The sequence below is a fragment of the Hemiscyllium ocellatum genome, chromosome 15, assembly GCF_020745735.1.
Source record: "Hemiscyllium ocellatum isolate sHemOce1 chromosome 15, sHemOce1.pat.X.cur, whole genome shotgun sequence".
Lineage (NCBI taxonomy): Eukaryota > Metazoa > Chordata > Chondrichthyes > Orectolobiformes > Hemiscylliidae > Hemiscyllium > Hemiscyllium ocellatum.
Window position 1 is genome coordinate 9,782,677 of NC_083415.1, and position 26,646 is coordinate 9,809,322.

Here is a 26,646-nt window from a genome sequence, read left to right on the forward strand (position 1 = left end):
GGTCAAAGTGGTAGGCTTTGAGGGGTATCTTGAAGGAGGAGGGAGAGGTGAAAATGTTTTGGTGGTAATTCAGGACTTTAGGATCCACGCAGCCAGTGTTTGGTATGGGCCAGCTTTGCATCCGCTGTGGTACCATCCATAGTGGGAGAAACAAGTTGGTGATGTAGCAGAGTGTCTGCCACGTACAGAACTAATATCCTGGCACAACCTGTGAGTGGGTAGAAAAAAAATAATTCAAGGGAAAATTGGAAAGATTACACGTGGTAATGGCAGCCTGGGAAAGAGGTAAAGATGGGGTAAAAGAGGGAAGGGGTTAATCTAATAGGAAATCAATAAAATTAACAATTCTCTCATGAAGATTGTATTATCGTGGCTTTAATTCGAGATCAGTCATTTTCTTATTCATTCTGCCTCTGGGCAGTATTTATAAACCACTGTCATTCCTATGTTTTCTTTCATACTAATTCCCCAGGAAATTAAACCACATCTTTGTTATTCTTTTGACACTTGACGCATATGTTAACCCAGCTTCTATCTGTCTTGAATTCATAGAACCTCAGAGTGTGGAAGCAGGCCATTCGATCCATCAAGTCTGCACTGACCCTCCAAACAGAATCCCACCCAGACCCTATTCCTGTAACCGTTTATTTCCCATGGCTAATCCACCTAACCTATGCATTCCTGGACCATGTGGGCAAACTAGTGTGGCCAATCCATCTAACTTGCACATCTTTGGACTGTGGGAGGAAACCAGAGCACCCAGAGGAAACCCACGCAGACTTTGGGAGAATGTGTAAACTCCACACAGGCAGTCGCTCGAGACTGGAATCAAACCCGGGCCCATAGTGCTGTGTGGCAGCAGTGCTAACCACTGAGCCACTGTGCTGTCCTAAATTCAGTCCTTAAATTTCTCTACCTCTCTATCCTGCTTTTAAATTCTTCTCTCAAGTGACCTTCTTGTCCAGGCTTTTTATATATCATGCTCAATATCTTGTCTAACTCTGTCAGTTTTAAAAATAATTTTTTCATGGGATGTGATCTAGGCTAATGTTGGCTGGGCCGATATTTATTGCCTTTACAGGGGGTAGTGGTGAGCTGCCATTTTGAACCACTGCAGTGTTTGGTGTGTAAGTACCACCCACGCTGCTATTGGGAAGGGAGTTCCAGGATTCTGGCACTGATTTTGTCTGATAACACTCTAGTGGAATACCGTGGAATGTTTTCTTACAATACACCGTACAAATCTAAGTCTTTGCTGCTGTAGCTATTAAAAGTGCCTTGCCTCACTCCCACTGAATCCTGCATATGGTTTAGGAATTGCTGAGCAAGAGATCCTAAAAGAAGAAGGAACCAAGATCTCTGAGGGTGTGCTGCTCTCCAGAGCAAATACAAAACCAAATTTGTTCCAGCCTGCAATTATTGTTGAATGAATGACTGATGGGAATTATTATCTGTTCATTACCCCATGGTCATTAATTCAAGGATTAATATCTGTATGTATTTGTCTGGCATAACCTTAACTTTAGCCAGTGTGTGTGGGAAGACTGTTTATCCATGCTGGTGAACATTACTCAATATTTTAGTTCCTGCTTCTCTGGGGACTCCCCCCAACCCCCGCTTTGTACACCAGATTGTGCTGATTCTTGTAGTGTTTAGTACTGTTTAAAGGATCAGCAAAATATGTTGAGGGGAAAGATATGAAACGACCTAAGGGGCAACATTTTCATGCAGAGGGTGGTACATGTATGGAATGAGCTGCCAGAGGAAGTGGTGGAGGCTGGCACAATTGCAACATTTAAAAGGCATCTGGATGGGTATATGAATAGGAAGGGTTTAGCGTGATATGGGCCAAGTCCTGGCAAATGGGACTAGATTAGGTTAGGATATCTGGTTGGCATGGACAAGTTGGACCGAATGGTCTGCTTCCGTGCTGTACATCTCTTTGACTTTATGACTGAGACCCGAACTTTGGTTACTAGCTTACCCAGGAGTTGTCTTGAAAAGTGAGGGGGAGGTGGGCACAGCAGGCAAAATTGGCTGTTTGTTAACGGAGCCAAGGAGGAAAGAATAAAATTTATGGAGGCAGTTCAGAGCAATAGGCTGATATACTAAAGAGTTTGAGGAAAATCGGAAAGAAGAGTTGGGTATAGAGAAAGGAAATGAGTGAAAGATAAGATGGGAACTTTGGAAGAAATGAGTTATGGGAGCAATGGAATGAAGGAGTAAAAAGTGAAACAAAAGGGATGTAGTAATATTTTGTATTTGAATTTTCTTAGAATCACAGGACAATGTAGCGTGATTCGAGATCTGTGCTGTGCTGGCATTTTGATTGAGCTATGCAATTAATCTCACTATCCCCATTCTCCCTTTTGTCCAATAATCCTACCTCGTTACATGTAACAAAATTTTAAAATTATTTCTCCCCTGGTTCAGTCCAGGAACTGTTTGCTCCAAGGGACTTTCAAATACTTTCTCTGAGTTGATCTTTAAGTTATTGCTGCTGTGTTAGATTTGTCCCCACAATATAAATATTAAAGATTCCCATGGTTGTTGTATAGCTTTGGGTGCAAGCTTTCTTAGTGTTTTTTAATCACTATAGCGGCTTTTAGGGATAAATGAAGCTAAGCTTGTTCTCTGAATGAAGAATCTTTTGAGATTTGATAGATGTCTTCAAGATTATGACATAGACAAAAGCTGTTCCTGAGGTAGTGGTACAAGGATTGGAGACATAGCATAAATGTATTAGCCAAAAGATGAAGATGTGGGCATCTGAGATTGGGGCATAGAATAATTGTATTGGCCAGAAGGTACATGGGCTGTGAGGAAGAAGAGCTTTTCTTTCCCCATGGAATAAATGGTGATGAGTTGGACCTGCCAATTGAGGGGGATGGACCCTCGAGGGAAATAATCTATGGGGTTATAGCACAGGCTGAATTACTCAACTTGGAGCCGGAATGCACTTGATGAGCCAAATGACTTCCTATACAATTCTGACTATGACTTCAAAAGGCAATTAGGATTAATATTTTCCAAAACACATTTTCAAACAGCCCATTCCAGATCATTATAACATCACTGTAACTAAAACAGGAAGTTTCTCATCTCATATCTGGTTCTTTTGTCAATCGCCTTAACTTTGATGAAGGACCCTCCGGTCCCCGTAAATAGTGGAAATAAGGAGTAATTGTCACAACTCTTCATGATTTTGAACATCTGCAGAAAATTGACTCTTGACCTTCTCAACTGCAACTTCCTAAATCATCCCATGTAACAAAACTGCCTCATTCTTAATTCCATTCAGCAAAGCTTTTCTGCACCCTCTGCAAATCCTTGATGTCCTTTTCTAATGTGTGGTGCCCAATTATAGTGTTACGGCTGAAGCCAGTGTTTTGCAGAGTTCACATATGCTTTTATACTCTTTTAATGATGGTTTCCTGGTAAGAGATTCTTAATGCATTTCTAAACACTTCCTTAATTTGTTCTGTCACCTTCAAATATTTGTGTAACCCTGGTCCCTCCATTCCATCACCCCCTTTTTAAAATTGTACCATTTAGATTATATTTACTTTTCTCCTACTTTATACCAAAGCAAGGTCTGAGAAGGTTTGTAGCTCAGGTTGAGGTTCTGGATGTATGTTTTCTCACTGAACTGGAAGGTTCGTTTTCAGACATTTCATCACCATACTAGGTAACATCATCAGTGAGCCTCCGGATGAAGCACTGGTGTTAGTGACTGGTTTTGGGCGGCACAGTGGCACAGTGGTTAGCACTGCTGCCTCACAGCGCCTGAGACCCGGGTTCAATTCTCGACTCAGGCGACAGACTGTGTGGAGTTTGCACGTTCTCCCCGTGTCTGCGTGGGTTTCCTCCGGGTGCTCCGGTTTCCTCCCACAGTCACAAAGATGTGCGGGTCAGGTGAATTGGCCATGCTAAATTGCCCGTAGTGTTAGGTAAGGGGTTACTGTAGGGGTATGGGTGGGTTGCGCTTCGGCGGGTCGGTGTGGACTTGTTGGGCCGAAGGGCCTGTTTTCACACAGTAAGTAATCTAATCTAATCTTAAAAAAAACCCCTTTCTATTTATGTGTTTAGATTTCCTTGTGTTGGTGATGACATTACCACAGGAAATGACGTCACCAACATAAGGAAACCGAAACATATAAATAGAAAGGGTTTTTTTTAGATTAGATTAGATTACTTACTGTGTGGAAACAGGCCCTTCGGCCCAACAAGTCCACACCAACCCGCCGAAGCGCAACCCTTATGTTGGTGATGTCATTTCCTGTGGTAATGTCATCACCAACACAAGGAAATCTAAACACATAAATAGAAAGCAGGTCATTAACACCAGTGCTTCTCTCGATGCTCACTGAAGATGTTACCTAGTATAGTGATGAAATGTCTGAAAACGAACCTTCCAGCTCAGCGAGCAAACTTACATCCAAAATTACTTATAAGGTCTGTTATGTTATATCTGCCATATCTGTTCTGATGATGACTGTTAATATCCTTATTATTGGCTGCATTTTGGAGTTTTGTGTCATCTGAAGTCTTTGAAATGATATTCTAGCTATCAAGTATAAGTCTTTCAAAAATACATCAGAAAGGAGAATGAAGTTAACTCCAGTTCCCAAGTTGCACCCTTTCACGTTGCCTTCCAGTCTGAAGAACAGCCATTTACCATTACCTTCCGTCCTTTTAGCCACTTTTATACCTATGTAGCATCTGCCCTTTAATCCCATCAAGAAGTCTATTAAATGATACATTGTCAAACAACTTTGAGTATCCAGTGACAATTTTCATTTGACCTCGTGGTATTATTGTTCTACTACTGATTCAGAGACTCGGGTAATGTTCTGGGGACCTTGGTTCGAATCACGCCATGGCAGATGGTGGAGTTTGAATTCTGTAATAATCTGGAAATGCAAGTCCATTGTCAATTGCCAGGAAAAACCCATCTGGTTCACTAATGTCCTTTTAGGGAATGAAATCTACCATCCTTACCTGGTCTGGCCTATAAGTGACTCTAGCCCCACAGCAACATGGTTGATTCTTAACTGCCCTCTGGGCAATTAGGGATGGGCAATAAATATTAGTCCAACCAGTGATGCCTATATTCCCATGAATGAATAAAAAAACTGCACAACTAGAACTCAATCAAATTAATGAAATGTCATTTGCTTTTAGTAAATCCTTTTTGGCTTATGTTTATCAACTTATGCTCCTCCAAATGCCAGTTAACCTTGTTCCAGAGAGTTCTTCATCAAAGTATCCCAATCACTGATGTAAAGCTGACTGGCCTGTAGCTGGGTTTATCATTCTCCACATTTCTTGGGCAGCACTGTAACAATCTTCCTCTGGCATATCCTCATTACCAAGAAATTTTGGAAAATTGGTAATAGGCTTTGCAAGCTCCTCACTAACCTGGGATACAATCTATCTGGATCAAGAATCTGTACCACTTTGAGGATTGTCAATCTTTTAAGTGCATCCTATCAAATATGGCACAATGCTTTTACTTTTATCCCTTCTATACATTTAGTAGTGAAGACAGGTACACTGTACTTATTGGGAACCAAGCCATGCTGTCTGCCTCCACAATGAGGTCTCCTAATTTGATCCCTAATCACCACTTCCCTTGACTTTGACTGTTTTGTGGTCATGAAAGAAATCTGAGTTTCCTTTTATGATACTTACCATTCATGCTGTCTCTTTGTCCCTTTATTTTTAGATATCTTCTCTAGTTTCTATTTTCAGTTTGATTCCCTACTGTATTATTAACTTTACAATTATCAGAACCTTACTTTTTCTGTCTTATGTTAATGAATGAATGAATGATTAATTGTCAAGCATAACTAGGGTGATACAGTGATAAGAGTTCTGTTGCCAAAATTTGGTGCCATTTTGAGGTACAATTTAAAAAAAAACGTACTTTAATAGAGTTCATCTTTATCAGCCGGGGTCCCAAACACAGCTCCAGGATGTCTGCAGGGCCCACAGTCTGGGCCTACCGCATCCAGGAGGCCCACTCCACACTGCAGCTGATGCCCTGTCCCCTCTGGAGCAGGTGAGACTTGAAGCCCAGACCTCTCTGGTAGTGTTTTTGCCCCTGGACCAATGCACCACAGGAGGGCCCACCACTCCTGTATCTAAGGAAGATTGGAAGATTACTAATTGCTATCTTTAGACATTCAGTGAGCCCAGATATTAATGCCCTTCCTCTTCCTTTTAATGGGATTTAATATTTACTCCTTGAAATCCTTCTGTTCTCCAATTATAGTTTTTGCCTAGCAGTTTTGATTGAAGTTCACTTGGGCCAGAGTTTCTTTCAGCTCACTGAAGTTAGCTGGCTCCAGTTATGTATTTTCCATAATTATTCTAAACTAATGGTATTATGGTCACGAATAGAACATAGAACAGTACAGCATGGAGTAGGACCTTTGGACCGTGATGTTGTATCGTGAATGAAACTAATTCCTTCTGCCTGTCCTTGCTTCATATTCCTCCGCACCTTGCATATTCATACGCTTTTCTGAAATTTCTTTAACTGTCCTTATCATATCTGCCCCAACCACCACCCCGGCAGTGCATTCCAGATTCATACCACACTCTGTGCAAAAAAATACTTGCCCTTCATGTCTCCTTTGAATTTTCCCCCTCTCATCTTAAATGCACACCCCCTAGTATTGGATATTTCAACTCTGGGAAAAACGTTCTGACCGAAAACCCTATCTATGCATCTCAACAAGATTAGTTACTCGTCAGTCCTCTGGGACCTCTTCAGTGGTTAATGAGAATACAAAGATCTTAGTCAAGGCCTCAGCAATCTTCTCTCAGTAACCTAGGGTCAATACAGTTGGGCCCTGGAAATGATCCAATTTATTTGCCAGAATTGCATCCAGCAACTTGAGCTGGAAATACATTGATCAAGCAAATTCTCTTTCTCTAAAATTGGCTTTAGTAGCAGGAAGCAGAAGGTGATGGTCAAAGGATGTTTTTGGGTCTGTGCCCACTGGCATATAGCAGGGTTCGCTGCAGGGTCCCTTGCTGTGAGTAGCATACTTTGATAATCTAAACATAAAAGCAAGACTGGAAAAACACAGCAGGCCAGGCAGCATCCGAGGAGCGGGAGAATCGACATTTCGGGCATAAGCCCTTCTTCAGGAAGCCCTCATTCCTGAAGAAGGGCTTATGCCCGAAACATCGATTTACCTGCTCCTTGGATGCTGCCTGGCCTGCTGTGTTTCTCCAGCACCACGCTTTTCAACTCTGGTCTCCAGCATCTGCAGTCCTCACTTTCTCATAAATGTAAGACTCATTAGTCCATAGATGACACTAAAATTGATGGTGTGGTAAATAGTGAGGAGACTACAGGACAATATAGATGTATTGATCAGTTGAGCTGAACATTGGCAAATGGAATTTAAGACGATGCATTTAATAGGATTAACAAAACAAGGAAGTGCACGTTGAATGGTAGGGCTCTGCAATGCACAGAGCATTGTGTGTGTGTGTGTGTGTGTGTGTGTGTGTGTGTGTGTGTGTGTGTGTGTGTGTGTGTGTGTGTGTGTGTGTGTGTGTGTGTGTGAGAGAGAGAGATTGAAGGCAGCAAGATAGTTGCTAAGAAGGCCTATGAGATACTTGTCTTTATTACTCAAGGCATTAAATACAAGAGTAAGGAGGGTACTCTTGGAGCTGCATATTATGTTAGTTAGGCTACAGCTGGGGGACTGGGTGCAGTTCTGGTTGACACCCGCTAGGAAGGATGTGATTGCAGTAGCCAGGATGAAGAGGGGAATTCACCCCAATGTTGTCTAGGCTGAAACATTTCAGCAATGAAGAGAGACTAGATAGGTTGAAGCTTTTTTCCTTAGAGCAGAGAAGGTAGGAGGAGGGTCTGATTGAAGTAGTCACACTTCTGAGGGACATAGATAGGGAGAGATCTTTCCCCTGAGTAGAAGGATCAATAATCAGAGGGCACAGTTTTAAGATGTGGAGCAGGAGGGGATATGAGGATTTCCTTTTCACCCAAAGGGTTGAAAATATGTGGAATTCAGGGGGTGGTAGAATTGGAAACCCTTGTGACATCGAAGGAAGATTTAGAACACCATACTGTACAAGGTTATGGGTCAAGTGCTGAAAAATGTGATTAGAATAGATAGGTGCTTGATCATCAGCATGGACACAATGAGCTGAATGGCCTCTTTCTGTGTTCTAAAAGTTCTGACTCCAGTACATATTTCAGGAATCCCTTTCACTCATTGTATTTTGCATTGTTACTATCTCAATCTATATTAGGAGAATTGAAATACATTACGATCACTGCTCTAACACTTGCATCTTGCTGCAGTTTTGTCTGCAAATTTGACCCCCTCTCTCTTTTCCACATTGTGAACTTTATATGAAGTCGCTCACTTAATTATTAGTGAGTTCTAACTAAATATATTATCTTTTACGTCCCTCATGTGCATCATCCCTCTCCAAGGCTGTAGTAATTTATTTGATCTATACTGAATCCATTCCTGTCATTACCTTTCCTGAATACGTTTGTAGCCTGGAATATTGCATTTCTTATTTCTTCTTTTCTTTGAACCAGGTCTGTTTGATCACCTCTCTGTGCTTGCAGTTCACCAGCCTTGTTTGTCACATACTGTGCACTTACCCACAAGCATTCCAAACCCATCTCAGACTGCCTAGTGTTTAGCCATCTCTGATTCCTCCAAAGTTTTAATGTATTAATTTCTTTGTTCTTTTATGGGATATGAGAGCTGTTGGCAAGAGCAGCATTTTTGCCCATCCCTAATTGTCCCTAAAATGATTGGCTTGCTGGACCATATCAGAGGGCAGTTAAGAATCAAACACCTTTGCTGTGGGTCAAGAGTCACATGTAGGCCAAACGTGGTAAGCATCGCAGATTCCCTTCCCTGAAAGGCATTAGTGAACCAGGTGAGTTTATACACTAATTGATGAAAATTGGCAATGCCACTTTTGAAATACTGTCTTCAAATCTGGTCTCCCTGCTACAGGAAAACTGTTGTTAAACTTTAAAGGGTGCAGAAAAGACTTACAAAGATGTTGCCAGGCTGGATTCTTTGAGGGAGAAGTTGAATAGGCTGGGGCTATTTTCATTGGAGCGTCTGAGGCTGACGGGTGACCTTATAGAATTGAATAAAATCATGAAGGACATAGATAGGGTAAATAACCAAGGTCTTTTTCTCAGGATAGGGGAGTCTAAAACTAGAGGGCATAGGTTTAAGGTGAGATGGGAAAGATTTGAAAAGGTAACTTTTTCACGCAGAGGGTAGTGTGTGTGTGGAATGAGCTGCCAGAGGAAATGGTGGAGGCGGTGACAACATTTAAAAGGCATCTAGATGGGTACATTAATCAGAAGGGTTTGGAGGGATATGGGCCAAATACTGGCAAATGGGACCAGATTAATTTTAGGATATATGGTAAGCCTGGGTGAGTTGGACTGAATGTCTGTTTTCATAGAATCAACATAGAATCCCTACAGTGTGAAAACAGGCCATTTGGCCCAACAAGTCTATACTGACCCTCCGAAGAGTATCTCACCCAAACTCATTCCCCTACCCTATTACTTTACACTTCCCCTGACTAATGCACCTGACCTATACATCCCTGAACACTATGGGCAATTTAGCATGGCCAATTCACCCAACCTGTACGTCTTTGGACTGTGGGAGGAAACCGGAGCACCTGGAAGAAACCTATGCAGACATGGGGAGAATGTGCAAACTCCACACAGCTGGTCACCCGAGGCCAGAATCAAACCCGGGTTCCTGGTGCTGTGAGGCAGCAGTGCTATCCATTGAACCACTGTGCTGTATAACTCTGACTTTATGACTCCGTGAGAGTTGTCATGGTCACTACTACTCAGACTTGTTTAATGTACCAAACTATATTAATTGAATTTGACAAATACCAGTTGCTGGTGATATTCGAACCATGTCACCACACCACTAGCCCAGACCTTTGGATTACGAGTCCACATTAGCATGACATTGTCTTCCCAAATCTCTGGCATTCTTTACCTCTTCTAATATTCTATCCACCTGGTTTCCCTCTCTGCTATTGCTTCTTGGTTTCCCTTCTCTCCTACCATTTAAAAAAAAAATCAAATCTAAATTTGATGAGCTAATCTTGTGAGAGCCCCTGGATGTCTGGGCCTTCAGAGCACATAGCATCCTCGGCACAGTGCTGAAATTTACTCTAGGTGTTTACACCACCAGCAACATGCGTTTGTATAGCTTCTTTAGCATCAGACAGAAGTGGATGCTCAGCCAAAGAAACAAATACTCAGCCAAAGAAACAAATACTATCTTAGATGACTAAATGCTTGATCAAACAGCTAGGATTTAGAGGAGGTAAGAATAGTAAAGGCTGAGTGATATTGAGGAAAATTCCAGAGGAGTGAAGGAATGTCACGACCAATGGGAGGGTTGAGGCCTAGAAGCTGAATCGGAGTATCAGAAGTTTGGCGTGTATGCGAGCTCATACGGGTCAAGGATATGAAAGAAGTTAAGAGGATTTGAGCATTTTAAATTGATAGGTTTAAAGGACCTGGAGTCACCATTGTGTACAGCAGGTGGTCTTTGCGATCAGGATGGTGTGAGGTTGGACTTTCCGTTTGGGATCAAAGAAGGTCTTGAAGATTGCAGACGCACTGGTCTGGTCCTCAAATGGTAGCCAATGAAGGAGAATGGAATTGGAGGCAATAACGTCAAGTATTTCGAGAGCAAACGTCATTGAAAAGTTCTTATATTGACTTGGGCCAGTTTACAAATATAAAAGATGATTGGCTCAAGTTTTGATTAAAGGAAAATGTATTTGTGTTAGCTCAGGCAATTGTCTGTACAATATCAGCAGCAATTTCAATCTACATGTAGTGCAGGGTGTCCTTGTTCTTTCACAAGGCTTGATGTCAGAAGCCTACAGCCATATATACTGGTCTTTGAAGTTGCCCATATCTAGAAGGGAAGTTCCATCTGTGATTGACTACAAGGAATTGGATCAGGTTGGCATGTGACTCCCTACACTGAATGTTGACTATTTCCTATGTGGGAGTGTAGTGTCGGGGTGTAATGTGGGGGTGGTTGAAGAGTTTGGTGTATTATGGTCCATAATTAAACTCAGGATTGAAAGGGCAGATGTTGAGGATAGTAAGTATTATGTACTGGGACATTGAGAGTTTTGGAGTTAATAAACAACATTGTGTGTAATGCAGGACACTCCAATTCGCCAGTAGACCAATACCTTTTATTGTATTCTCAACACTCCATGTCCACATCGGTACCTGAAGCATGAGGGAAGTGGGTGACAGTGAGTTCATATCTTCTCATTAGTAAGTGCATTCAAAGAGGGGGGGAAGAAATGATTTCAACATAAAATAATGTTCCGGGTGTGGTTAGTTGTATTTTAGCCGGTGTTTGTTGATGTAGCATTGTATGTGTGGAGATTAACCAAAACGGAGAGATTCACATTGGATAAAAATGACTACCTAGCTATTAATAGATTTGTGATTGTGAACGAGGCAGTTAATGAATGGATGTAGACTGATCTGCTTTGTGTAAGAGTGCTGATGTAGAGTAACATTCTTTGTAATGAGGAAATCATGTTTTAGATGATAACACATGGATTTATTTCAACACTGAAATAATTGCACAGAGGACAGTATCACTCTTTATTTACATGTGCACAGTATGTGACCTCTGTCCAGCTGGCTCGGAGCGGATCCATAGAGTGAGGAGGCTTTCTGAATGTCCTGTTCATATCTTTCAGCCAAGGCTCCTGATTGTGGTTGTTAACTTGTGCCAATCAGATATTACAAACTCAATGAAACCCACCTTGCCCTTGTCCAATCACTACCGATCCATTCTGTCTTCAGCAGTGCTATGTAAACATGTCCTAATATCAATATCCTCCTCAAGGCAAATCAATCAGTGTTCCAGGACTTGCAAGACCTTCTAATCCAATGAAAGGTATTGTACAGTTTAAACTGTTGAATGGGAAATTTGTGTTCAAAGCAATGTGTTAACACAGGGCCCCATCAGTGTCAGATGAGTGGGTTGCTGAGGAAATGAGATAAGGGAAGAGGATGAGACTGGTGAAGAAAATAGGAATAGGCAGAGCAATTGCAGAAATATGTAATAGATGAGCTAGATATCTTTGACGCTAATAGAGGAGACATTAGATACAGTGTGAAGTGAAGGACGTTTCCTTTGTGGCCTTGTTTTCTGAATAAATCCATTTTGATTCTGCCTTGAGTGTAAATTGGAATGTAACACTATCACCGTGGTTCACATTTGGGTCATTACTGGGTTTGTACTCTCCATATTTTGGGACTATTTGGTAGGGCAAGGGTATTGAGTGATGTGGAGATATGGCAGAAAAATGGATTTGAAGTACACATTAACCCCTTGTTAACGGAAATGGACTAGTGATTATCAGATTAGCTTGTCAGTTATCAATGGTATACTGATCAGGTTATGATATTATTAATTACTGTTACAAAAAAAAATCATCAGTTTGTGGCTGTACAGGACATTGGTTAGCCCACTGTTGGAATATTGTATGCATTTCTGGTCTCCTTCCTATCTGAAAGATGTTGTGAAACTTGAAAGGGTTCAGAAAAGATTTACAAAGATGTTGCCAGCGTTGGAGGATCTGAGCGACAGGGAGAGGCTGAACAGGCTGGGGCTGTTTTCCCTGGAGTGTCGGAGGCTGAGGGGTGACCTTATAGAGGTTTACAAAATTATGAGGGGCATGGGTAGGATAAATAGACAAAGTCTTTTCCCTGGGATCAGGGAGTCCAGAACTAGAGGGCATAGGTTTAGGGTGAGAGGGGAAAGATGTAAAAGAGACCTAAGGGGCAACGTTTTCACACAGAGGGTGGTACGTGTATGGAATGAACTGCTAGAGGATGTGATAAAGTCTGGTACAATTGCAACAATTTAGAGGCATTTGGATGGGTATATGAATAGGAAGGATTTGGAGGGATATGGGCCGGGTGCTGGCAGGTGGGACTATATTGGGTTGGGATGTCTGGTCGGCATGGACGGGTTGGACCGAAGGGTCTGTTTCCATGCTGTACATCTCTATGACTCTATAATTATTTATATTATCTGATCGCCAGTGATTGTGGTTCTCTATTGTTTATTGTTGCAGTTGCTCTGCTGGACACAGAAGGGATTTTTGATGTGATTTATCTGGTTTGCATTACAGGTGGTCTTTACCTAACCCAGAGCACTATACTCTACGGTATGCTGATGGGACCCAGCTATACATTACAGAAAAGGTCAGTCTCCTTCTCCATGAAGTCTTTCAACCTCCGCAATACCAGCATTTAATGCCCGTCAATCAGTAATTCCGTAACATTCATTGCACAGGGAATGGGTGAAGAAGGCCAATCTGACTTTTCATCCAGAGCTGTTGCTCTGTTGTAGCATCTTAAATTATTTCAGAGCTAGGCTTATGCTGTCTGCACACCTAGTGTTTGACCTGTTTTAGACAATTCAGTAAACCTCACCAACTGTACTTGTGTTGGGCAGATGAATATAAATTAATAGCCGTTCTCCATTTTAAAATTCATAGTTGTCCTTTTTTGTTTTTCTCTCTTGCTACCTCTCTCAAATCCTCGCTTAAGACTCGCAATGAGATTAAAAATGGAACTATTCTGCGGTTGGCCATTTCCCCCGTGAGTATTTTTTTTCCACATTTTGTGAAGTGCAAACACAAACTGTACATTTGGTTCATGTGATCCTGCACGAATGACTTGTGGGAAAGTGCACTTGATGTTGACCCCTAGGTCTCATTTAAATAAGATCAGTGAGTGAGCTGCAGATGCCTAATGCATGGTCCCAGGTAGCTCTTCCATAAGGTGGGTTTAAATTTCAGGTCACTGCAGCTGTCGTATTTTTTTTGTTACTTTTATTAATGAATGGATATGGTTTGTGAGAAGTTACCCTGTGCATATTTTGCAAATTAAACACAGATGTACGCTTCCTATTTATGAATGTGACTGGGTGGAACGTTAGAAGATCAGCATTCAGAAACCATTCCAAGACCAATGAGCAACTTTGGTATTGTAACTTAAGCTGCTGCAGATGGCCAGTGTTAACAGCTAACCCAATCAGGAAGACTGCAAAAATCATTACTTATTGACCAACACGGCTGGAAAGTATGCCTGTGATGACAACAAGTTACATTTATATATCACCTTCAATGTAAGAAAACATCCCAAGGAGTGTTTTTGTCATTCATAGATGAGGATGTTGCTGGTTAGGCCAGCATTTATTGGCCATCCTAATGGCAGTTAAGAGTCAACAACTTTGCTGTGGGTCTGGAGTCACATGTAGGCCAGACCAGGTAAGTATGGCTGTTTCCTTCCCTAAAGGACATCAGTGAACCAGATGGGATTTTCTCTGAAAACCAACAGTGTCAGAAAGCAAAAACGTACACCGAGCCAGATTAGAGCACGTGGTCGAAAATTGGGCCAAAGAGGTCGGCTTTAAGTAGCGGTTAATTAAAGGTGGAAAGAGAGATGTGAGGAGAGAATTCCAGTGCTTGGACCCAGGCAACTAAAGATATGGCCGTCAGTCGTGAAATGATCAAAACTGGGCGTACCTGAGGGCTGAATTGAAGATGCATAGATATTTTGGTGGATTCTAGGACTGGAGGAGATTACAGAGAAGGGAAGAGGCAAGAGGTGTAGGATTTGAACACCAGACAAATCCTGGCATTACTTAGCCAGGAATCTATGTAATTCAGTTAGCACAGGGTAATGTGCAGGTGGGACTTATTAAAGTTGGGACACAAGCAGCTTTGGAATACATCAAATTTACAAACTGTAATTCGGGGGACATCTGCCAGGAGCAAGTTGAATGATTAAGTCTAGAAATAACAAAGGCATGAAAGAAGGTTTCAGCAGGGAACTGAGGCAGAGACAGTCCAGTAATGACTTTAGTTGTGCATCTCAATTTGGTTGAGATGGCTCTCACATGGGAGTCATAAGGTCCCACTGCAGAATTCAAGCAGAAAAATCTCAGCTGATGTTTCAATGCAGTAACCAAGGGAGTGTTTCCCTGCTGGAGGTGTTCTTGTTTGGATGAAATGTTAAACTTGCACCATGTCAGGTTGAGAGGTGACTTAATTGAGACATAAGATAATCAGAGGGTTAGATACGTTGGACAGTGGGAGCCTTTTTTCTTGGATGGCGATGGCTAACACAAGGGGACATAGCTTTAAATTGAGGGGTGATAGATATAGGACAGATATCGGAGGTAGTTTCTTTACTCGGAGAGTAGTAGGGGCATGGAACGCACTGCCTCCAAATTTGGGGGGCATTTAAATGGACGTTGGACAGGCATATGAACAAGAATGGAATAGTGTAGGTTAAATGGGCTTCAGATTGGTTCAACAGGTCGGCACAACATCAAGCGCCAAAGAGCCTGTGCTGCGCTGTAATGTTCTATGTTCTAATTCTTTTTTTTTGATATTGTTACCAGTATTCTATTTGAAGATATTCAAAAAAAAGTCTGCCTATCAGATAGGTGTAAAAATTGTGCGACATCACTACTTCAGTGCAAAACAGGGGAGTTATCACTGGTGGCCTGACCAATATCGTTACACTTATGTTTGAGGGAGCTTCATGTATGGAAATTGGCTGTTGTTTCCCATAATGAAGCAGTTGTCAATCTTCCAAAAATTGTTTGGATCTAAAATACTTTGGGACATCTGGTGGTCAAGGAGAGTACCACATAAATACATGTCTTTTGTTTATATTTTCTCAATACCTAGGTGGAGGAAATTTCTGCTCATCCAGTATTGGATTTTTAAAAATTAATCATTCACAGGAATGGGCACTGCTGGCTAGGACAGCATTTATTGCCATCCCTAATTGCCCACAGGGCAGTTAAGAGTTGACCATGTAACTGTGGTTTTGGAATCCTGTGTAGACCACACTAGCTGGCAATTTCTTTCCCTGAAGTGAACCAAATGGTTTATTCCTGACAGTTGACCATTTTTAATTCCAGGTAATATTTTAGTGGAATTCAAACTCCATCTGCTGTGGCAGGATTCAAACTCAGGTCCCCAGAACATTACCTCGGACTTTGGATTAATAGTCAACAGATAAAACCACTGTGCCATCTTGAGGACTGGATGTTGGAGAAACTGTCTGATCATTTAGAGACAGTGGAGGAACTGAGAGTGTGGTGGGGTTTGTGTTGGATATCATCAGTGTACACATGAAAATTAATCCTGTGGTTTCAGATAGTGTTGATCAGGAGCGGGGGAGGGAGCAAGTAGATTTTTTAAAATAATTAGAATGGGGCCGTGGACAGATTTTGGAGGCCACTGTGTGGCAGCTGGATGAGAAGCTATTACAAACAATGCTTTAGCTGTGATGAGACCGATTGGAATAAAACTAGGCAAATGTGGGTCTATCCAGGTGGACAGCAGTGGAAAGTGTTGATCGGTTAAGATGGACGAGGCTGATAGTTTACCTTTGTGACAGTTGTGTAGCATGTCATTGCAAAATCCACAGTAGGATTGGATGCAAACTATCAGCCCAGATTGGATGATTGCGACTGTGTAAATCACTTGACAGCTTGTGAACGCTATCTGGACGTGAGGTAAAAAGGTACTGGATAGCCAATACCTGTAGGGCTACAATTGTGGAGAAAGTGAGGACTGCAGATGCTGGAGATCAGAGCTGAAAAATGTGTTGCTGGAAAAGTGCAGCAGGTCAGGCAGCATCCAAGGAGCAGGAGAATCGACGTTTCGGGCATAAGCCCTTCTTCAGGAATGAAGGCTTATGCCCGAAACGTTGATTCTCCTGCTCCTTGGATGCTGCCTGACCTGCTGCGCTTTTCCAGCAACACATTTTTCAGGGCTACAGTTGTGCAGCGTTGGGGGAAGATCAGTGCAGTCTACTTTCCCATACCTGGAGCTACGAGTACCAGTCAGTCGCACAGCCTCTTGTCAGACAACATTGTGGAGTAAAGGCAGGCTGGAAGAGGGAGAGTGAGCTGGATGCATTCCTATGATACTGCATGTTCGGCATTATATTGATTTTAAAACTACTAATTCATCACATTGCAGAAGAGCTATTTCTCACGGCAACTATATTGTTAACAGACTCGAGCAGCCCGTCAGCTGTTGGAAAGGATACAGTCTTCTGGCCTAGACTCCCGACTCGATGCTCTGAAAGAGCTGGCGAAACTTTCTGCTGATGCCACCTTCGCCACTGAGTTTATCAACATGGAAGGAATTTTCATCCTCACTCTCCTGGTGGAAAGTGGAACCAAGTTAGTGCTAGTGTTTTATATTAAAAAAAATAGATTCTTTAAATGGTTGCAAAGTTCAAGACTTGGACTTCAGTTATTTAGATAAACTGAAGAAAAGGCAATTGTTTTTCTTTCAAAGATTAAAAGTAGGTTTAATGGAGGGGCTTGGAGAGAGTAAATAAAGTAACATGCTGCCGCTGTGAGGAAGGTGGTTAGAGGCACTGATTCAAGATGATTGAAAGTGTGGACCTGAGGATTTTGTAATGCGTTTGGATATCATAATCTTGAATGCATTGCCTGGAAGGGCAGAAGAAATATTCAGCAGTCATTTTCAGAAGAGGTTTGGATAAGTATTTGATAAAAAGCCCTGTGTAGAGCTGTGACAAAAAACCAGTGGAGTAGGACTAAACAAACAGCTCTTTTTAAAACAGCCAGCGCATGCTGAAGAAGTCATATTAGACTTGAAACATTAACTCTGTTTGTCTCTCCACAGATGCTTCTAGATTCTCTACTGACCTGCACTTTTTATTTAACATAGGATTGGTTTTCCTCCTTATGTGCCGTGAATGTTTATTGAGTAAAATGGGTTCGGTAGTATTTCAAAGATTTTGGAAACCACATGTAGCACATCGTGCACCAAGAAGTTCAACACCTCACTTCATGTTTTGAAAGTATCTCTCCAAGATACTGTCAAAAGTGCTCATTGCTGTACACTGTAAATTTCCTCTGCCTGCTACAGCGTCCACGTCCATAATCCATGTTCTCTGTGATGCCTCACCCCAGCATTGTCTGGGAAGCAGAAAGCAGCCATCTGTTTATGATCATTGGCTCTCTATCGCTGCTGTGAGAGTTTTTACCAAGTGCAGGGAAGATGAACTGTTCGATGTAATAAAGTAAAATGTGAGACAGTTGGCTAACTGGAGAGTAGAGCTATTTCAGTCTGTGAAATGAGGATAGTTAATATTGTGCATTTTGTATTACTGGCCTGTGCTAATACTTATCAGCTATCTTCGTTTTGTGTTTTACTTCCAGCAACTTACTGGATAAATTCAGGTAAACCTTGTTCTTGTGTGAAATGTTTGAAACAGGAGTGGCTGACGGCTTCATCCCCATTGGATAACCATTTGTGCCAACATTAAATAATGCCCATTGCTTTTAGGTAATTGGCAACATGTAGAGCGAACCAAGATCATTAACAGCCATCTTCCTTGCTTGTTCCAGCAGACCCCGACCCCCGCCTCACACATCATTTTGTATTGTGATGGACGCCTGCTCATCGCCTGTACCTATTGGACTGTTTTATTTATTGGTCGGTTTGCTTTTCTGTCTCGTATCCATGCTCCCCCTTCAGTCTGTCCATAACTGCCTGAAGATCCCTGTCAGTAAAGTGGGTTTTTTTAGGACTGCCTTGTCTCCTTTGTGAATATTTGAATTATCTGCTGAGCAGGCTATTTAACAAGCTGAGTGTCGCTTTCATCCTTACTCTGAGAATTAGCAGGTGATTGGGTGGTCCAGTCACAGATACAGTCTGATTGGCTGCTTGGTTGAATGTGATGATGTGAGTTCTAAACATACAGATTCAAGCACAAGTGCCATGTTAATTTCCCTTGATCATGTGCATTTAACACTCTGCTTTGTACAGTTCCTGCCAATCCTTTGGTGCTTAATCTGAGTGAAGACCCCTAATTATTGCCTTGGAAGGTTGATTGGATTCAGTTGCTTAAGATGCTAAAAGGATTCCAGTGTTACAGGGTCGTTACAGTGAAACTGCCTCCGCTGGTCGAGGGGGCATAATCTTCCAGTTGGCGTTAGGCCATTCCATGAGTGAATCAAAAGAAAACTTTCTTCCCAAGAAATCTGAAGCTTTCTCTCTTAGAATATTGCAGATATTGGGAATAGTGAGCAGCTTTCTAGCAGAAATTAATAGATTTTTATTAGCTAAAGGTAAACGTAAAGCAAGTGGATACAAATCAATCATGATTTAATTGAATGGCAGAGCAAGCTTAAGACATTAAAAGATGCTGCCTCTTCCTAATACTTCTATTAAATGTACACATGGAATTAAATAGTGACAAATCCCTAGGAACGTGCAGTTTCCATCCACTGGTGTTCAAGGAACTAGGGAGCACATTGTTGACACTCTACCTATAATCCTTCAAGAGTTCACTAGACATGGGAGTTGTCCCTCTGGATTGGAAAATTACAAAATCATTCTGCTTTTGAAGAAGGGCAAAAGAGAAAAACTAAGAAATTACAAACCAGTTAGCCTAACTTCGATGGCGAGGTCATTATTAGGCCCTGTAATTACTTAAGCATTTTAGTAGGAAAAATAGAGGTGGAGTAGAGGAAGGATAGACCATTTTCGAAATGGAGAAAGGTTTGACAAATCTGAGAATTCAGAGTCCAAATTCAGGATTCTCTTATGGTTGACGTGTAAGTTCAGCTGGCAGTTTGGAGAGCAAATGCAATATTAGCATTCATTTTGAGAGGATTAAAATACAAAATAAAATTAAAATACAGAGATGTACTGCTGAGGCTGTATAAGGCTGTGGTCAGACTGCATTTGGAATATTGTGAGCAGTTGTGGGCTCTGGGTCTGTACCTGATGGAGTTTAGAAGGCTGAGTGAGGACCTGTTGGAAATGTACAGAATACTGAGAGGCCTGAATAGAATGGATGTGGATAAAATGTTTCCACTAGTAAGAGAGACTAGCACCCAAGGGCACAACCTCAGAGTTAAGGGACAACCCTTTAGATGAGGAGGAATTTCTTCAGGCAGAGGGCAGTTAATCTGTGATATTCCTTGCTGCAGAAGGCTAAATCACTGAGTGTATTGAACACCAAGATAGATAAGCTCTTGATTAGTATGGTGATCAAGGGTTGCCGGGAGAAAGCATGAGTATGGGGCTGAAAAACATATCAGCCAAATGGTGAAGAAGACATGATGGGCCAAATGGCATAATTCTGCTCCTGCACCTTATGGTCTTACGTTTGGGGTACCTGAATACCTTGAACATGACCGGTCAGTTATGCCTGACAAACTTCATTGAATTCTTTGAAGGGGTGACTAAGGTGGTGGACGGGGGATATCTATGGATGTGTATATGGCACCTAATGAAATCCCTTTTAAGAGATTAGATTACTTACAGTGTGGAAACAGGCCCTTCGGCCCAACAAGTCCACACCGACCCGCCGAAGCGCAACTCACCCATTCCCCTACATTAACCCCTTTTGCCTGTAGTGTTAGGTAATTTAGCATGGCCAATTCACCTGACCTGCACATCTTTGTGACTGTGGGAGGAAACCGGAGCACCCAGAGGAAACCCACGCAGACACGGGGAGAATGTGCAAACTCCACACAGTCAGTTGCCTGAGTCGGGAATTGAACCCGGATCTCTGGCGCTGTAAGGCAACAGTGCTAACCACTGTGCCACTGTGCCACCCTAGAGACTGCTAACTAAGGTAAAAACCCACAGAGCTAAGGGCAAATTACTGACCTGACTTGGAAATTGGTTGAGTGGCAAGCAACAGAAAGTAGAGTTAATGGGTAGGGAATCAAATTGGCACATTGTGACCAGTGGTGTCCCACAAGGATTTGTATTAGGGTCTTAGTTATTTATATTATTCATTAATGACTTAGATATTGGCATAGGTAATAATGTATCCAAATTTGCTGTTGACACAAAGTTAGGTACCATTGTAGACCATTTAGATAGTTTATCAATATTCCTTTGTAATTTTAAGCTAAGTGAATGAACAAAACTGTAGCAGATGGCATTAAGTAAAGCAAACATGAGGTGATCCATTTTGGACGGAGAAAGGATAGATCAGGATACTTTTGAGATGGTATGAAGTTAAATGCAGTGGATGTCCAAAGAGACAGGGGAGCTCAGGTGCATAGATCTTTAAAATGTCACAAAGCAGTACAGAAAATAATCAAGAAAGCTAATGGAATACTGACCTTTATATTGGGAGGACTGGAGTACAGGATACAGAAGTTATGCTGCAGTTATACAAAATCTTAGTTAGACCCCACTTGGAGTACTATGAGTAGATCAGGTCACCACACCTTAAGGAGGATAAATTGGCCTTGGAGGGAGTACAATGTAGGTTTACAAGAAAGATATCTGGACTTCAGGGGTTAAGTTATGAGGAGTGATTACACAAATTAGGCCTGTTTTCTCTAGGATTTAGAAGACTTTGGGGTGATCTGACCAACGTTTTCATGATATTAACAGAAGAAAACAGGGTAGCTAAACTATTTCCAAATTACATGGATTTATGCAGTTTTTGAGCAAAATAAAATGTAATTCTGCAAGTACAAATTCACCCCACAAAAATTTGTGCGTGCTTATGCAGGAGAGAACAAGTCAGTGTGTGCATGTGGGTATGTGTGTGGGGGTGTGAGTATCTGTGACAGAGCTTGTGTACATGTGTGAGTGTGATGGGGTATAAGTCTGAGAGTGTGGGGAGAGTATGAGAGAGGTCTGCGCGAGTGTGTGGGACCCCACACTCACCCACACATGCACCCTCTCTCAGACTTATATCTCATTACACTCGCACCCACACACACATCCACATGCACACACTCACTCAGTCTCCCCTGCACACGCACACACACATAAGTTTGTGGGGTGAATTTGTACTTGTAGAATTACATTTTATTTTGCTTAAAAGCTGCATAAATCCAGGTAAGATTCTGTAAATCCAACTTTAGAAATAGAATCAGTCTGACCCAACACTGGGACACAGATAGACTTTAACTTCACATCTTTAATAAATTATCTGAGCTGAGATGGCACCTATTGTGAAAGCTATCTTGAGAATGTGACATTAAAAAAGTTCTGGGATTTACATATGAAGGAACCAAAATTAACATGATCATTCTAAAAGACTTATGCTAAATTTGTTTAATATTACATTCCATGACACTGAAATTCTGTTGCTGTAAATTCTGTGTCTTACGATTCTGCTCCACAACACCTGATGAAGGAGCAGTGCTCCGTCACCTCCAAATCATCATATATTTCAGGCTAGGTATTCAGTGGCATCCCAAGATTTGGAAAAGCTGTCCACTTGGGCACAGGATAGACACAGTTATTGATATTTCCATCATTTGAGCAGTGTATGTCCTAGTCTGTAAACATGAGCTGGCGTTCTTGGTACTGACCTATTGAACCACCTGTTTCCCTGCAGTTTTGGCGAGATGCTAGCCTTCACACTGACCGCATTCCTGGAGCTTATGGATCATGGGATTGTCTCGTGGGATATGATCTCCACTGCCTTCATCAAACAGGTCAGAAGAGAGACAGACTAACGAGCAAATGCCTGCGGTATCCTCCTCCCATTCAGGTCTCTGCCCTTTATGTCCTCCTAAATGAAACAGACACGATTCCTCATCAGCTGTCTAGAACTCTTTTGGTATCTAGGATCTGTTATCAAATGGTATGGATCATTGTTCTTAGCTCTGCTCTATTGTTAAAAGGAAAGACTTGCATTTTTAATAGTGTCTTTTACAACCTCAGTGTCTCAAGGCAGAAGCTGAATATTCTGTTTTCCGTGGAGTGTTGGAGGCTCAGGGCTGATCTTACAGAGGTTTATGAAATCACAAGGGGCATGGGATGGGGGGAATCCAAAACTAGAGGGCATAAGTTTAAGGTGAGACAGGAAAGATTTAAAAGGGATGAAAAGGGAACTTTTTTCATGCAGAAGATGGTACGTGTGTGGAATGAGCTCCCAGAGGAAGTGGTGGAGGCTGGTACAATTACAACATTTAAAAGGCATCTGGATGGGTATATGAATAGGAAGGGTTTTGAGGGAAAGGGACCAAATGCTGGAAAGCAGGACTAGATTAATTTAGGATATCAGGTCAGCATAGACAAGTTTGACCGAAGGGCCTGTTTCCTTGCTGTACAGCTCATTGACTCTAAGTTGCAGTCAGTCAAATACATATGAATTACAGCCATCTCTCCAATCTAGGAACCACTGCAAATAAAAAGGTCCCAAGTCAAATGACTGGCTAATCAGTTTTTGTGATGTTGGTTGAGGTATAAACGTTGGCCAGGACACCATGGAAATTAGTAATCAGCAACAACCCTGGCCTTGCCAATGACACCCATATCCCATGAAAGAATAAATTTAAAATGCTTCAAAATCCTGCATATTTTAATGAGGTCAGCTCCCATTCTTCTAAACTGCAAATAATATGGACCCCTGTCCACGCAGCATCACATTGTGGGATATTTCCTTCATCCCAGGGACCACTTCAGTGATTAATCACTGACCTACCTCCAAGTGTATCCTTCCTTCAGTATGAAGTTATAAATCATGCAACACCAAGTTGTAGTCCAACAGGTTTATTTGGAAGCACTAGATTTCGAGGTGTAGCCTCTTCATCCAGTGGTTGTGGAACAGTGATGAAGAGACTGCGCCTCGGAAGCTGGTGCTTCCAAATAAATCTGCTGGACTATAATCTGGCGTTGTGATTTTTACCTCTGTCCACCCCAGTCCAACACCGGCTCCTCCATGTCATTCCTTCAGTATGAAGACCAGAATTACACACAGTGCCCAGATGTTTACTCACTAAAGCCCTGTATGATTGTAGCCAAACTTTATTCTTGTACAATACTTCACTGCCAGTCCAATAGAGACAAAATTTCCACTTGCTGTCCAAGTTGTTGGATTTACATGTACGCTAACTTTGTGTTCCTTGTATAAGCATACCCAAGTCCTTTTGAACATTAACATGTACAAATTTCACAACTTATGAAATAAATGACCTCATAGTTGCCCATCATCTGCCTTGTTGTTGCCCAGTTAACCTGTCTATATCTTATTGCAGCCTCTTTTGTTCACCTCTTAGCTTATATTTTTGTCTACTTTTTGACTATATAAAGCCAATGTGTCCAAATTTGCCATCTGTTGATTTTTAAGTCTCGAATATAAACAGTGAATAGGTCCAATCCCAGAAGTAATTGTTGTAGCACTCCACTGGTCACAGCCTACTACAGTCTGGTGCCTGACCATCAGCTGGCAAATGGATAGTCATTGCAAATTGAATTATTTAGTGAAAAGGCACAGGACTGATCAGATTTCTAATGGAAATGTTTGCAGCTGAATTAAGGTAGTGAGGCAGGGTTTTAAATTACTATTTATCTTGCTAGTTCGATACATCTTTGTACCATGTATTTGTTTATTCGTGAACTCCTCCATTGTGAATACTGTGTGTATGTGTATGTAATGGAGGGTGTGATGTTGGTGTGTAAACATTATACAGCTTTGCTACAGCCAGCACGATTTATCCATTCCACATGTGACACTGAAAAGTAATTCTCTGTCTCTCCTCTCAGAACTTGTCAGGCTTAAGCTGGATGGACTAGGCCCTTTCACTTGTGTGCCTTGATCCAAATTACATTGTGCACAAACCAAGAAAATTCCCAGTTTAGGCACCGAGATCTATGGCACAGGGAAAAGGCCTTTGAGTTTGCACCATTCAAACCACATAACTATTCTAATCCTGTTTTCCAGCCCTTGTCCCATAGCCTTGCATTCTTTGGCATCGCAAATAGAATCATAGTGACATAGAGATGAACAGCATGGAAACAGACCCTTCGGTCCAACTAAATACTTCTTAAATGTTATGAGAAATTATGCCTCTACAACCCTCTTACAGAGTTTCAGATTTCTCCTACCCTCTGGGTGGAAATGTTTTTCCTCACATCCACTCCAGACCTCCTGCCACTATCTTTAAATCTGTGTGCCCGGTCATTTGCTCCCTCCGCTAAGTTGAAAAGTTCCTTCTTATATACCCTCTCCGTACCCCTCCATAATTTTATACATCTCAAGCATTTCCTCCCTCCATCTCCTCTGCTCAGAGGAAACCACCACCTGTCTGTCCAATCTCTCTTCATAGCTAAACTCTCCAGGCCAGGCAACGTCCTGGTAAATCCTCTCTGCACAGTCTCCAGTGCCTTCACATCCCTCCTATAATGTGGATTCCAGAACTGCATGCTCCAGCTGTGGCCTAACCAACATTTTATACATTTCCACCATAATCTCCCTGCTGTTAAACTGTATGCCTCAGCTAATAAAGGCAAATATCCCAAATGACTTCTAAACCACTTTATCTACATGCTCAATACCTAAAGGGGCTGGTAAACATGTAAACCAAGGTCCCTCTGATCCTCTCTATTTCCCAGGGTCCTACTGTTCACCATTGTTTGTCCTTCCCAAGTGTGTCACCTTGCACTTATGTAGAGCCCATTTGTGATAATAGAAGAGCATTCTTTAGAGTCCAGAAGTCTGCTGGAGCGATCAATGGATAATTGTTTGCACTGATGCAAGAGCAGGTTGTCCTGTAATTGGAATTGAGATGCATTGTTGGCACGGGAGACATTTCCTGTGCACTGACCCAGGTCAAAAACATCTTTGGAGTTCTTCATACTGACCTTGAATCTCAAACAGAGGTACTTTGTTCCTTTTGTACCATCCCATGATAAGCACAGTTTTTTTAAAAATATACTTTGCTGTAAGATGAGCTGGAACTGGCAATGTGCCAGATCCAGGAGAGCCTTGAACTCAACACTAGCGATACAAATAAAAGACTTGCATTTACATAGCATCTTTCATGACTATAGGATTTACCAAAACACTTCGCATTCAACAGAGTGTAATAACTCCCCTTCTTCAAAGTCTTGCTGTGGGATTTTTTATCAGAGAGGACAGCTAGGCCTTGGTTTAATGTCCTCATTGAAAGCGGGCACCTCTGACAGTGCAGCACACCCTCAGTAGCACTCTAGACTGTTAGCCAAGATTATTGCGTTTAAGTGGATCTTCCAACTCCAGTGTAAGTGATTTTCCCACAATAGAGCCTTTACATTTAGAAACCAATAATGTTTGAGTTCTGGACAGGGAGTTCAAAGAGAAGGAAGTGATAAAAGGAGGCTGAAGAAAAATTATCAGAAGCAGATATTTGACAGTTAGAATGAAAAGGTAATAATTGGCTGAGGGAGATGTGGAGTAAATAAAATCTTCAGAATAAAAAGCTCACTGCTCCCTTGGTTTATGTATGTGACAGCTGTAACTCAGATGTTAAGAATTTCACCACTGAGTCAAAAGTTGTGGATTTGATTCCCAAACTAGAACCGAGCACAAAAGAATCTAGACTAAAGCTTTATGTAATACTTGGGAGCGTTGCATGATTTGAAATGCCATCTTTTAGATAAGGCATCAAACATACTCTACCTTCCTTTCAGCATCATAAAAAAATCTGATCTGATCATGATCACATTGCTGTTTGTAGGAATTTACTCTGTGCAACTTGCTTCTACGTTTCCTTTGTTATG

At 41.7% G+C, this 26,646-nt stretch overlaps 1 protein-coding gene across 1 annotated transcript in view; it reads left to right on the forward strand.

The window, feature by feature from the left end:
- Positions 1-26,646, forward strand: part of LOC132822882 (engulfment and cell motility protein 2) — a 193,511-nt gene that overhangs the window by 76,994 nt on the left and 89,871 nt on the right. Inside the window, exons 4-7 of the mRNA XM_060836266.1 lie at positions 13,240-13,312; positions 13,661-13,711; positions 17,155-17,324; positions 22,499-22,598. Of these exons, the coding sequence (XP_060692249.1) occupies positions 13,240-13,312; positions 13,661-13,711; positions 17,155-17,324; positions 22,499-22,598 (394 nt within the window). The remainder of the gene's footprint in view (positions 1-13,239; positions 13,313-13,660; positions 13,712-17,154; positions 17,325-22,498; positions 22,599-26,646) is intronic.